Here is a 14,285-nt window from a genome sequence, read left to right on the forward strand (position 1 = left end):
ACGCCGTTTGGTTTTAATTATGACGTCAATGTGTTGATATTATGTTTTTTCGGCACAGCCAAGGGTGAATATAATTATGTTATTATAATGTATAATACTATTATCCATAAGTAATTTGTGAAAACCGCTAAGGGGAGCTTAGTCCCCCTCACAAACGTTTTTCTAGCTCCCATAAAAATAATAGGAGGGATAGTTTCAATATTTTAGATTTACGTATTTTGTCCATAGAAAATAGTAGTAAGATAAGTAAGTAGATTTATAATACAAATAATATGACTGAATATTTAATTACCTAGTTAAATAACTATTTTGACTGAGACGAAAATTCTCCATTTTCCACGAACAGCTAATGAGAATACGTATTACAATTTACGACCTCTCGCTTTAGCATACATTAATACGTAATAATGTCTAAAAGACTAAAAATAAATAAAATAAATACGTAGAAAGTTCCAGCGCTAATCACCGTAGTGGTTGCGGATCTGACTACCTGTCGCGGTGTGTTTAAATGTATGGGGTTCTCGCTATCCAATGAATAAATTGTTTTTACCGAAACATAAATGCCTATGAAGTTTCAAATACAAAATAAAATCAAAATTCTTGTGATTTTTAAAAAGTTTCAAAAAATTGATCGATATAAAAAAAAGAAAAAAGATACAATAAAGCATTTTTTTTATATCTTTTAATAATCATGCAGTAAAGTTATAGTTATACCCCCCCCCCCCCCCAATAAATAATATATGCGTGGTACCTAAATAATATTATACTACATCATTACCTATGTAATATTATAATGATGTTATATTTTGTGTTGAGAGCGCTCGCGGTCCGTACAGCGCAGTACGCGCAACCGAAACGGCGGAGGGTGCTGTGCGCTCGAATATACCGAGAATCAACAAATATAATATTATTTCCAGATAAGTCCGCCCGCCACCGCCGCCGTGGCCGGCGACGAGTAGGTACGGTGAACAAATACGGCGTATTGATTATATTATTTCGCGAACTCGTCGCGTCGTCGCCGCGCGTTCTCCTGCGAGATCGCGAGCGTCCCTCCCGCCCGCCCGCCCGGCAAGGCCCACGCGCCCGTCCCCGCGGTACACCGCCTCCGCGGGCGGTTACGCGGGAAATGAGAGGAAAAAAGAGGCGGGAGAGCCGGTGGCAACGGCGGCAGGGACAGAGCACCAGCGTCGTAGTGTTGCCCAGAACACCGACGGACCCGAAGCTCGAGCGTTCACTCTCGACCACGTCCTCTTACAGATTATCTCTCCCATCCCTGAGCTCTGCATTGGGCACCACCGACAATAAAACATAATACATCATAAATATTAATTACCTAAAATTAACTATAATATATGTACACTGTTATTGTAATTAATTAATATTATCATATAATATTGTATTGTATTCGATTTTGGGCAATAACGGTGAAACTGACAAAACCGATCCCGCCATGGACATGAATCAAATTTTGAAAGACCTTCCCAAGGTACGTACTACATACCTGCAGTATACTCGAAAATGACGCGACGCCGACGGATGTATTATTAAGCTATAATATTATAATAACTGTTGCGCGTATTGTATAATAATATAATTGGTATGTATTATCATGATTATATGGGTAGGTACCACCTACCTGTTACCTAGAATGCCTCTACGGTAATACTATTACATAATGCGAGTGCATCTCGTGTTTTGCGCTCGAAATACGACACAATTTGACAGTTTACTCACAGCTGGTAAAGATCGATGATAGTACCTATTGATAAATTAATATATTGTTGTGTATATTATGTAGTAAATGTTTTTAATAATTTGATTAGGTGTAGGCAAATGTGTATGTTATAAGTACCTGATTATTGTTAAATAATCTGGTCGGCGGGACTAGACAGTGCAACGTGACTAGTGCCGTGTTGATGTACTATTATACTCTAAAAATGTATATTTTATTGTTTTTTATGTTTATTGAAATTTGAAATTTATATAATTATATAGATATGCTATTTATGCAATTGCGAATTGCAATGAGCAATATACGCAGTGTATATTGTATACATACATTATAAAATAGTAAAGTGGTTGAAATAAATAATACTAATCGACCACTTAAAATATGAATCAAATCAAGGCCGTTTTTCGTTACTTCCTATATAGTAGAAACGTTTTATTAAATTACAACAAAGACGTAAAAAAAATCATTGACAAAAGATAACAAACTCAATCAAATTCAATAGTTCATTATTTATGGTTGTGTGTAATTAATTATTATTATATTTTATATTGCACTAGAACGTTTTATTTTATGGCGTTAAAAAATGTTAGTTCAAATATAAACGAATAATATCAATAATACGATGTATGTGTAACCAATTATACAGCAATTAATATTTCAATTTAAAAGTTACTTCTCATTTATTCACCAATGTAGGTAAGCAATAAGAATATCCTTATAGTAGCTAACTTATTAATATAATATTAAAATTATATAATTTTTCAAAAGTGACCCTCTTTAAATGTTTATATAATCATTATTGTTTTAGTTTTTTTTTACATTTTTAAAGATATAGGTAGTCCACTAATTCAAATTTTAAGTTGTTGCTTAATATTTTCACTATACGGGAGGCTTGATGTAGGACGCTTATATCAAGTAAGTAAATACTTAATTTTATAATTCATGTTAGCAGTTTTGAAAATAAAATTAATTATAATCACAAAAATTATTAATAAATTATTTAAAACTTTGTTATTCTGATAAATGGTATAGGAATAGGTACAAATCGTATACGGTAAACGGTATGACTTATACAAACACGGTTACATACACACATGGAGTAGTTTATAGTATATGAGCTGAGGACTGCAATAACTGCAAATAATTGTGAATTTTTATCTTTTCCATATAAAATGTGTTATTATACCTGCTTAGATATAAAATATAATAATTTGTGTTTGTATTTCGATGTGCCTATTTGTGGGGAACTCCCGCGTCATTTTTATCAATATTGTATGAGATTTTAGTCATTCCCAGAGAAATGTATTCAAATATTTGTGCTATTAATTTTAAAGTATTCTGATGTGTTATCTCGTAGTTCGTACATGTCACATTGCCACTTGAATACCACGATGCAAGTTATAACTTAAAGGTCTACAGAAAGGGGCATCAATATCATTCTTGATCATAAAATATTTTTGGTATAAATACCTAACTTATTGTTGGTCGACCGCTATGACTTCTACATTCTGTACTTGATATAATTATTTTATTGTTTACATTCCCATATAATATGATCATTGATGAATAGGTATCTAATATTATTTCATATAAACGGTGTACCTAGTACCTACCTATACCTACACAGTATACACTTTACACATTGATTTTGGCTGGTTTAACTAATTTCTTAAATTATCATCTGTTGGTACATCGTATAATTATAATATATATACTATATGGTACACAATGGTATTTACTATTTTTACTTTAGTAATCCTAATTGTCCTAAGGCGATATCAACCATATTTACTTGACTTCCAATAAGATTATCTTTCTCCACACATCCCGAACTCTAGCTGTATTTCTCCAATTAGGTATACCCATATACTGGAGATCTTTATTTACGTCATCTTACCCTACTTGGGTGTCCCCGTCTTATGGTTTCTTCTATCTTGGCTTCTCGTTTACTTACATTTTACGCTTGGCTTAATCTTTTCTATTAGATAATCATCCTATTAGACATGTATAATATATATTGATAACTGTAAACTCTTTTAAATTGATATTTTATATTTACTATTAATTAATGTAACATTGATATAATATGGAACTCACATCTCCGTTACAGACTTGTGGCTTTGGAGATCATCCAAAATCCAACTATACCATTATAATTTCATTTATATTTTTATTGTCTCATAACTTTGTTGGAAAAATGCACATTATTATTAAAAACTTAATCAAAATTCAAAATTGCTGAGTATATGCTGTCTTGTATAGTTTCCATTTAATATTTGTTTACTCAAAAAGTTAAAAGACACTTTTAATTTTCTGTTTATTGAAGTATCTATTATGTGACAACGAGCAGATAGTTGGCTATTTTTAATCAAATGTAGCCAAATAGGTACAAATCAGTCAGTGAATACAACATAAAGGTTTAGTTTTTATTTTGTATTATAAATATTTATGTTACCTATAGGCCACGTAAACTTGTTTGACTTTAAATAATATAGGTGCAATATTCAAACTGTTAAATTTTTGGGGTAACTAGGTATAATCTAACCTAATCTAATAGTATTCATAGATTTTATAATATGGTACCTATATGTGTTAATTAGCAGATAAATATAATCAATGTCCAAAGGGTACCTTAAAAAAAATATTTGCAGAACATATACGAAATTATAAACATAACTATTGAATATTTTTTAAATATAGATTAATTATCTATGTTGAATGTTGATTCCCAAAAATTACACAATTTAAATGATCAGTGTGTACTTACTGTACCAACGTCTTTACCTATATTCTTCACACTGTCGTGAATAAGAAGCAATACCTATATGTATACATTGTACAAAGAAAAACCTTCCCTAAAGGGCACCTCCAAATAGCGGACAAAATATCAGCAACCAAGAGTGTCCAGTATTTAGAACTTTCACTGTATAAGTTCTAACGAATTGTCTTTATTGAATATTACAATATGATTAATTTTACTAAATATGTGAATATTGCAAAGAGCACATAGTTGAGCAATTAAAATGTTTTTCAGGAAATGCGAGCTATGCATATCAAAGGAGAAAGAGCAAAACGTGAATTGGCTGAATTGGAAAATAAGGAAAAGTATGCTGTAAGGAAGTTGATGGAGGCAACATTACAAAAGAAAAAGGAGAATGAGGGTAAATTTTTTAAATACTTTGATAGCCTGTTTTTTTGTTGAGATAATTTCAAGAACTACTTACAGGTAGACGTATTCTTTTTTGAACGATCAAAATTATTAACTAATAACTGATATATATATATAAGTAAATAAGTAAATGTATAAGATTAATATATTTCAATATACAATAAGACATATCTGTAAAATACATTTAGTTTTGTATAATAAATCGTTATGATTGTCTGTTTATGAATATATAAAAATATAATGAATTAGGCGCCAATACATTTGGCCCACGCTTCGGTACAGTTAAATTTGTTGAAGCTATTTGTAGACACTTTTTTTTTCAAGATATTCAATAATCAAGTTTACTTTTTTTGCTAAGATCCTCCACTGTATATAGCTATAAAATATTTAAGTATATTTGGACCTACATACCCACGGGTCACGGTATGTGTACTGGTATATTTTCTCATATTAAACAAATTTAAAACATAGATACCGAACACGCTTAACAGACTATCTTCACCAACGAACTTTTTACACTTTTAAACATAACTTTATTATAAACTGTATTTTTTAATTTGTTATTTATTCATTAAAAATGTTTAAAATAAGGATTAAAATTTTTTATCTTTGTGCTGCCCACACGTAACCTTTTTAATTTTTGAATGTGACCCGAGAGTCTAAAAAGGTTGCCAATCATACTAGCTGTGATAGTGTATTAAAGTATTTGTTAAATTTTATATTTATATACATTTATATAATTAAGAATAATTTAATAAAAGTGTATGCATGTTTATTATTAAGCGATGTTAAAAGCGGCTCAAGAAAGCTTGGATTGCTTGATACAAAAACTTAACGAGCGTAAGGCTAAAAGTGAAATTTTGATGAAGAAAATCAATCAAAAACGCAGTAACTCGCTCATGGTAGACATGCAGGATAGAGAAGCAGCTCAGTAAGTTAAAGATTAGTAATAAGTGATTATATTGATATGTCTAAATATATTATTATTTATTAAAATATACCATATACCTGCGCATCGTTTCTATCGTTTTATAGAAATATTATGTGATCAAAACTATAACTATTGTCTTAAGCTAAAATACTAATTATGTATTTATGGAAGTATGAAATTAAATTTTCTCAAAAGAGTATTTTTTTTATTAGAAATCATGCTGAGATCACCAAGCGAATGATGGAAAAGATACAAGAGCAAACTGAAATTGTAGAAGTAAAGACCTATAGAATTTATTGTTATAATATATTTTACTAAATTGTATACTTCCTGTTATAGAAGCAAACTATCATACTGAAACGTTCACATGGATCCAAAGAATCGTCCAAATACTATCGTTCTAAGATCAATAATTTGAAAGCAGAGATTGCGGATAAGCAAAATGAACTGGATTATGTGTTGAATGTATACACCGGATTAGGCAAAGCGTAAGAAACAATATTATTCATTCCAAAGATACAATTATTTAGTCATTTTAAATATATAAATACAGATTTGAAAATAAAATTCCAATAGGTATTCGATTTAGACTGCTATGATATAATATATATATATATATAATACGTATATGTAATAGTACTTAATATTATAACATAATAACCTACCTAATAGATACCCTAAAGTCTAACTTACATGCAACTATTAAATTGTGCATTCGAGATAAATATAAATAAAAAATAGACTTTCTAATAAAAACTTTTAGGTACTTTTAAATTTTAATATGTGCCAAACAGAAATTACAAATAATACATATGTATAATAAAATAATTTTTTTTTTTTTACATTTGCTTTCATACAAATAATTTAATATAGCCATAGGTATAGAAAATTATATTAATAACTACATTTTTTGAATGCACATTCATTTCACTTTTATTGAAACATCGTCTTTATTTGATTACCCACCTTAATCTCCTTAAGTACCTAAACAGTAAACACTATAAACATAACCTATCTATTAAGTTTTCTGTGAGTGTAATCTTGTCATTTTGAATAATTGAACAACTAAAACTAAATTCATATCAATTATTAAACTTCTTGAATTAACTTAACTATTTTTTTTTAAATTCTTTTATCTAATTTACAAAATGTCATATATTTTAATTATTTACATTATTAGTTGCCAAGAGATGCATCAGAAGAACGTCAATAAGTCATCGGAATGCAAGGAAATGGAAGAGAATGCTACTGCAATGCAGTCCAGCGTTGATTCATTGGGCGACGACATACAAAAGTTGACTTCTGAATGAATTTTTTTCATTAATGAAAGAAACAACCTTCTTTTTCAAATATGTTTATGTTTTTTTTTCATATAAACTTGTACGGTAGTTCCCCTTTTTTATTTAAAATTATTCTTTAGGTACTATTTAAAAACCATGTGTGTTTGAAAGTGTGCTCGTGTGTGATGTAATCGAATATCCCTTCATAATACTACCTATATAATACTTTCCTATACTTTTTCTCAATGGTGGATTTTAATCAAATCCCGGAACTACCTACCTACCTATCAAATACATCGTGTTACTTGAATATAAAAATAAACTGTCATTCACTAATGTGCTGTTTGTAACATGTTAATAATTATCTTTAAACATTTACCTATAAACCGTCAATGTTGTAAAATACCTATTTGAGTAAAAATATTTTAAATACTTTCTATCAACAAATATACCTATTTTAGTAGTGAGCACATTTAATATAAGGTTCATCGTTCATCCCAAACAGCTTCTTTCGAAAAAGATTTCACCTAAATTCACCCAATGCACGATTTTTATATTTATATTTTTTTTTCTACTTTAACACTAAAATTTAAAAAAACACTAACAAATTTTATAATATCATATATTTTTTAATTTTTAATTCACAATATCAAAGAGGTATATGAATTTGTATTTAATTTTTATAATTTGCATAGAATAGGTTTACATTATATCTATACCTATAAAATGTATACATATTAAAAATATACCAACACATTTTTAACCACACCTCTTATAAGAAAGTCCTAGATTTGCATTAAGTGGGAAGGAATTTGTGTTGTAAAAAACTGGAGCCGTTTGCCGTTTGAGAATTGATATTTTAGTAAAACTGGAGCTGTTTGCAAGTGCCCATGAATAATATTTTTAAATTGCAACAAAATAACTAAAATCATTATTCTTCGTTTAGATACCTAATTTTGTCAAAATTTGAACTTCAAATATCTCTAAAAAAATTGTGTTCATATATTTTTTAGATTTTTGGTTACAATATGAATTACTTGTGAGAAACTTAGTTTTAATTTTTCAAACTTTAGCTATAATAAATAATAATTGAATATTTTTAACTACAAAATAATTTGTGAATTTTCGAGATTTTCTAGATTTTGATGAATTTGTCAAAATTTGAACTTTAAATGTTTATAAAAAAACTGTGTCTATGAATCTTTAATATTTTTAACTGGAATTATTAAAAATATGATGAATTTCGCATTCAATTTTCAGATCTCAGATATAAATATACATTTTTTTATGAATTTTTGACTCAAAATAATTTACAAATGTTAGTAATTTGGGTGAGTTTTGTCGACTTCAAAAGCTCATAAAAAGTTATTGTGAATTAAAGCTCAATTTTTTTTATAATCCCATTAAAACAACTTATAAGGAATCTTGGGTTAAATTTTCAAGTTTTTTTGCTGCAAAAAATCTGTGTTAATATAATTTGATAAAAAAATAGTATTTAAAATGATTCTTAAATACTTTTTAATGTATTTTTTACTACACTGTAAATCAAATCAATTTACGTATTAAGTATTTATCATATATATGTACGAGTTTATTGTAGGACTGCCTTCTATAATATGCTAGCTGTATAAACCTATACCTATGCTATTGTATGCCATAGCCCATAGGTAATAGGTATAATTAACTATTAATTTTTAATTATTTTTTTTTCTTATCAACTTATACCTAAATGGCTAAATTCTTATTATGTTGTATTTAAAACAAAAACATTATTTGTATTCAAACAGATGAATTACATAGTAAATGTTTTATATTTTTTATAATAACCTTAAAGTAGTTATAACCAGGGGCCCTGAATTTAATTCATTAAAAAACCTTATAAATGCAATATATTATCATAATATGATATTATTCAATAAAAAAAGCACTGTAAGTAATACGTTTAATGTTTAGGAATTATTATTTGACAAATATAAAAATGTATAAAGTAAAAAGTATTTGAAATTAAAGGTATTATTAATTGAGTACGGCGTGTACTAAAAGTGTAAAATATATTTTAAAAGAGAAATTAAAAAATAATCCATAAAATGTATGTATTAATAGTTTAACTAACGGAAATCATTGACAATTGGCTAAAAGTAACCTAATAAATCAAAAATTATAAAATTAAATTCATTGGAACCGATGTTCAAAATGTGTGTTAAGAAACATGGGCGTCCCCAGACATTTTTCTAGGGGGGGGCAAAATTAATTAAAAAAATAAATGAAAATTTTTCTATACATTTTATTTATAGTAAATTATTATATTTCGTCATTATTAAAATTATGAATTAAAACATTACAATTAGGTAGGTATTATTATTACAATTAAAACATAAAAAAATATTATTACCTATACATCATTCTTTTTCATTAAATATAAATTTCAATCTCCGTGGACATTCTCTACCAAATTGTGTCAGTGCATTTTCAATAAATTTTTCTTTATTTGAATTTACTTTTTCTTTATGAACACTCAACATGCATATTCCATTCAGTCTATCATCGCCCATCGTTGATCGTAACCATGTTTTAACAAGCCTTAATGTACTAAAATAACGTTCTGCTGTACAGCTTGTAGCCGGAAAAGACAAAAATATTTTCAAAGCAACAGCTTTATTTGGAAAAAACGTACAGTTACGATTTAACAAATTGATAAAATCAATATCTTGGCAGTCCTTATTTTGCCAAAAACAGTACCTACCAACTTTCCACTTCAGCTTGGAGATTATCAATTTTATAGAAATCAGCAATTTTTTCAATGCTTTCAAAATACATTTTTTTCTCCAATTTCTTAAAAATGTTGGGGTGAAGATATTGTAGTAAAAATGCATTATCATTTTTTTTATCAAAACGTTCTTTTATAGATTGTAAAATTGAATCAATATATGGTATAAAAATTGAAACTCCGGTAATAATCTTCACAACTCTCAGTTTCATGGTTCGCTCTTAGTGACTGTTTATCATTTGGAATTTTACCAATTTCTGTGGAAATAACATTATTCCAGGGGGGGTAAGTGCCCCGTCTCGCCCCCCCTGGGGACGCCCATGTTAAGAAAGCTATGTATTACGTATAATAAACCAAAGGTAATGTATTTTTTTATATTTTTCTATCTTTCTATAACTTATAGGACGTAGTCACCGATTGAATTATTAATTGTAAAATATAAAATCTACACAAAATTACCTATATTGGCATATTGCAATTAAACATAATATATTTTATTAGTACCTATAGGTACCTAAACAAAAACTAATCAATAAATAATGCATAGGAATACATTCACATATAATATTGTAATATATAGTTATTATTTCCCTTTTATAACATGGGGAGGTGTGTTGTTGTATGTACCTAGAGGTTATAGTCTTATTTTAGTTTTAAACCTGCGGAATGCCTTCTGCGCTTGGAAACATTTCTTCTGCGCGATAAATGAGCGGAACGAATTCTGCTGGTCCATAGTACCTGCTTACAGAATAGTATTCATGAAACGGCGGCCGCACTAGCCGCGGCATGCCGAACACCGTTTCAGTCTTCTGCTTGAGTATTTTAGCGTCCAAAAATTTTTTCGTCCATTTCGCAACGTCGTCGCTCCGTGAATAGTTCTGTTCACGCGGCGGTTGATCAGTGTCCGTCACCTCGGTTTGTGTGTCACTGACGGTGTGCGAGTCGTCGACTTTTGTGTTTAGGTCCATAATAATTTTCATATTTTGTGGTTTCCATGGTACTTTAGTAAGTTTTCGACCATTTGTAGGCACCTACCTGGCTACCTATCTGCTGGCTACAAGCCTACAACTATCCACTATACTGCAGCATTAGACGACTGACAAGCGTCGAGCACATCTGCGCAATAATGAACATAAGTATCATGACTCATAGGCTCATTTTGGGTTAAATGTGGGTGATAAATTTATGTCGACTAAAATGGCCCCTGGCATTTTCATTCATAGGCCATTGCTAACTTTTTAAAGCCCATGCAAAACTATATCTATTTTTTTATTAAAACTATCTTATCGACTAACAAAAATAAAGGTGCCGACCATTTAAACTTCTTTGATTTGGTAAAAAAGTTTAGCTCGCATAGGTCAGGGCATAATATATTCAACATCTTTAATGCTCCCGTCATGAATTTGCTAAAATTGAAAAGTGCTCCGATCAGTCAATGCAAAGTAGGTAGGTACCTAATATACTAATATATTGTTTAGATATGCCTTCAAAGTTCAAACATTACATTACATTTTTTTATCGGATCATTGGAAGTACTAATAACTTTGTCAGGCGTATAGCTATTTCAAATCCATAAATTGATTTTGAATATTTTGATCTAATTACCACATGAAATGTGCATGAGATTGTGTAACATGTATGATACAGAGCAGGACTGGGCAGGCGGGTACCGGGAGTTTCCCGGTGGGCCGCTTGTACTCGTAGGAACGTAATTTTTTTAGGTTTAAGGCTCATCCTGTTGACCGACATAGACTCATTTTCTAATGAGATTATATTTGAAAACTGTCCAGTGGCGGCTCGTGACTGTTAGACATGGTCGGACAACCCAGTCCAGCCCTGGTATGATATGTGGATAATTGGTGGGAAGTATATAAACAATAATGATCATTTAGGTACTACATACACACAAAGACGAGCAGTGAGAGTGAGGAACAAAATAATAGCCTATACACAATTCCTTAAAAATAAACAATTACCTATAATAGAATAATATACTCATTACTGTTATTATTATTATGAAAATGATGTCTTAGTAATACATTTATCACAATGCTTATGTAATATTATAACCACGATTAAAGATAGTATGGTTGCTACTCTATCTTTAATCGTGATTATAACCAATAACAATTTAATGATGCTATTAAAAATTTGGGGCTACTAAGCACCTAAGTCTTAGGCTAGGCCAAGGCTGGGCATTAACGAGTTAAAAATTAAAATTTAGTTATAACGTTAAATTAATATTAACTAAGTTAAGTAACTCATTACTTTTTTTGAAACTAAACTTTAACTCAATAGTTAAATTTTTAACTTATTTAAAGTATTAACTTCAAGTTAATTTTATACAGATTTCTTAAAATTAAGTTACATTTCAAATTTAATATAACCCATTGATTTATAACTTTGTTGGCTTGAGAAATATTAGATATCATAGAAAATAAATGGGAAAATGTATAATTAATAAATTATTATTATTACCGGTTAAGTATGATATATATATACAAGTATTTTCAATTTTGTAGATAGTCTGTATTCAGTATAATACCCATTCGCATGTAATAATAATTAATTGTTATAAATTTGTGATTTTTGATGTACATATAATATACATTTTAGTGATAGGTACCTACACCAGTCATCTGGGCCGGTGTGAGAGTAATGCAACCCATGCGTTCCTCTAATAATAAGTATATTTTAAAATAAAATTGAAAATCTATTGAAAAATGTAATTTAAATTATGTTCAATTAGTAAGAACAATAAGAAACCACTGTTTTAATTATGACAGAATATATATAAAATAATTATCTTAATTTTGGCTTCTTATTCATCAATGACCTCATACTTCAGTTACCTAGGTATATTTTCAAAAATGTTTTACCTTTTTATTATTATACTAACATACCTATACCTACTACTTTTAATACTAATATATTTCATAACACATACTTAATAGAATAACTGATAAGTATAAAAAAAAACCAGCTCTGGATAAGCAAGTTATGGGCGTATGAAGTCAAGTCTTAGGATTTTAACCAGCTCTAAAAAAGTTAACAGCCCATTTTTCAATAAAACATATAAATATTATTAGTCATATATTTTACGAGCACCACCAAGTTCAACTTGGTAACTCACCGGCCATATCTGAGCCTGAAAGACATCAACTTAATGCTGGGCATAGAGGGGCAGAGTGCCATATACCCCATGCCAGCCCAGATAGATACACTGAGACGCTAAATATGTTGTGTACACTGTTCAATAATTATAGGTATTGGGGAAACTACATTATTCAAGTTTCAAGTAGGTAGTAGGTACATAATAAATAGGTCTCAGAAGTTGTAAGAGTTGCATATTATGTTTTATATGATTTATAGCAGACAAATCTAGAAAAAAATTTATTCTGGACAAAAATAAGTTGAAACACAAGTATCCATTATTTTAAATGCAAGTTTTTGATTATTTTGTCAATTTTAGAAAAATTGTGCATAATATAAGTACTTATTACTTAATGTCTTAATTTTTAATAATTTCTAAAAAGTAAAAATTCAAATTTTTCTTTTATTATCTATAAATATATATTATACATTTAGATACCCAATCATTTAACTAAGAGCTTTATTTTTATAAAGATTTATCCAAGCTAGCAAAAACTCATTTTGTTTGTTTTTATAATGCCATACTTATTTAGTAGAAGTAATTATTTTCATTTTTTTTTAATATTTAAAATTTTGATGTGAATATTTTATTGATTTTAACTTCTATAACATCTGAATCTTAGTAACATAGGTGTAAATAAGGGAGGTAAGCTGAGGGGTTAGCCTCCTACCATAAAAAAATGAATGACTTCGCTAAATTGCTACGTTGGAGTATCCAGGATCTTCAGCTCTCAAATATCGAACATTATTTGCGCCTATATTTAGAAATACAGTCACAATCATAACCGTAACTTTTAAGATTTTGAGATAAGTAGTGCTATCATTATAGTCAATGGATTATTAAGTTAACATGCTAATTATAACTATACAAATGTGAGTAGTGGGTAAGAAGAATTAAGTACCGAGTACCTAATGTTCCCAAAATAATATAGGTATTACATTTATATACACATATTAAAATGTATACAGTTTATACAATTATAGGTCCCTGTGTTTCAATAGATTTACCTTTTCTTTTTATATTTTTCATGCTACTGCAAACTTCTTAGGTAGCTAACAAACCACTTAGGTTAATAACAAATACTTATATGGGTCCTCATTATTTAGTTCAAAAATCTTTTTTTACATTTTTCTTCTCTTTAATTGTTGTATACACTTGAGTATATTTGTACTTATTTGTACTTATATAATTTACTATCAATACATAGTATTTTAAAAAATACCTAAGCTATTAAATAAATAAACAAAAAAGG

At 29.0% G+C, this 14,285-nt stretch overlaps 1 protein-coding gene across 5 annotated transcripts; it reads left to right on the plus strand.

Annotated features, from left to right (window-relative positions):
• The first annotated feature begins 1,209 nt into the window (after positions 1-1,209).
• On the plus strand, positions 1,210-7,450 carry LOC111032120. 5 transcript variants are annotated; one of them, XM_022312347.1, is made up of 7 exons: positions 2,253-2,428; positions 2,541-2,647; positions 4,767-4,893; positions 5,685-5,832; positions 6,045-6,108; positions 6,172-6,320; positions 7,013-7,393. In XM_022312347.1, the coding sequence occupies exons 3-7, from the start codon at positions 4,770-4,772 to the stop codon at positions 7,140-7,142; spliced, it is 615 nt and encodes a 204-aa protein (XP_022168039.1). In that variant the 5' UTR covers positions 2,253-2,428; positions 2,541-2,647; positions 4,767-4,769; the 3' UTR covers positions 7,143-7,393. The 5 variants fall into 5 exon arrangements, with proteins under 5 accessions (XP_022168035.1, XP_022168039.1, XP_022168036.1 ...); XM_022312344.1 differs by having other exon boundaries at positions 2,562-2,647; XM_022312345.1 differs by having other exon boundaries at positions 2,253-2,424; positions 2,562-2,647.
• Positions 7,451-14,285: the final 6,835 nt, after the last annotated feature.

Source organism: Myzus persicae, unplaced genomic scaffold (assembly GCF_001856785.1).
Source record: "Myzus persicae strain clone G006 unplaced genomic scaffold, MPER_G0061.0, whole genome shotgun sequence".
Taxonomy (NCBI): Eukaryota; Metazoa; Arthropoda; class Insecta; order Hemiptera; family Aphididae; genus Myzus; species Myzus persicae.

What these genes read in the sequence shown, in the direction of transcription:
- LOC111032120 (XM_022312343.1), top strand. Translation starts at nt 1,451, where the DNA reads ATGGACATGAATCAAATTTTGAAAGACCTTCCCAAG. An exon ending in TTTTGAAAGACCTTCCCAAG is followed by an intron (nt 1,487 to 4,766) that starts GTACGTACTACA and finishes AATGTTTTTCAG; the next exon opens with GAAATGCGAGCTATGCATAT. An exon ending in AGCAAACTGAAATTGTAGAA is followed by an intron (nt 6,109 to 6,171) that starts GTAAAGACCTAT and finishes TTCCTGTTATAG; the next exon opens with AAGCAAACTATCATACTGAA.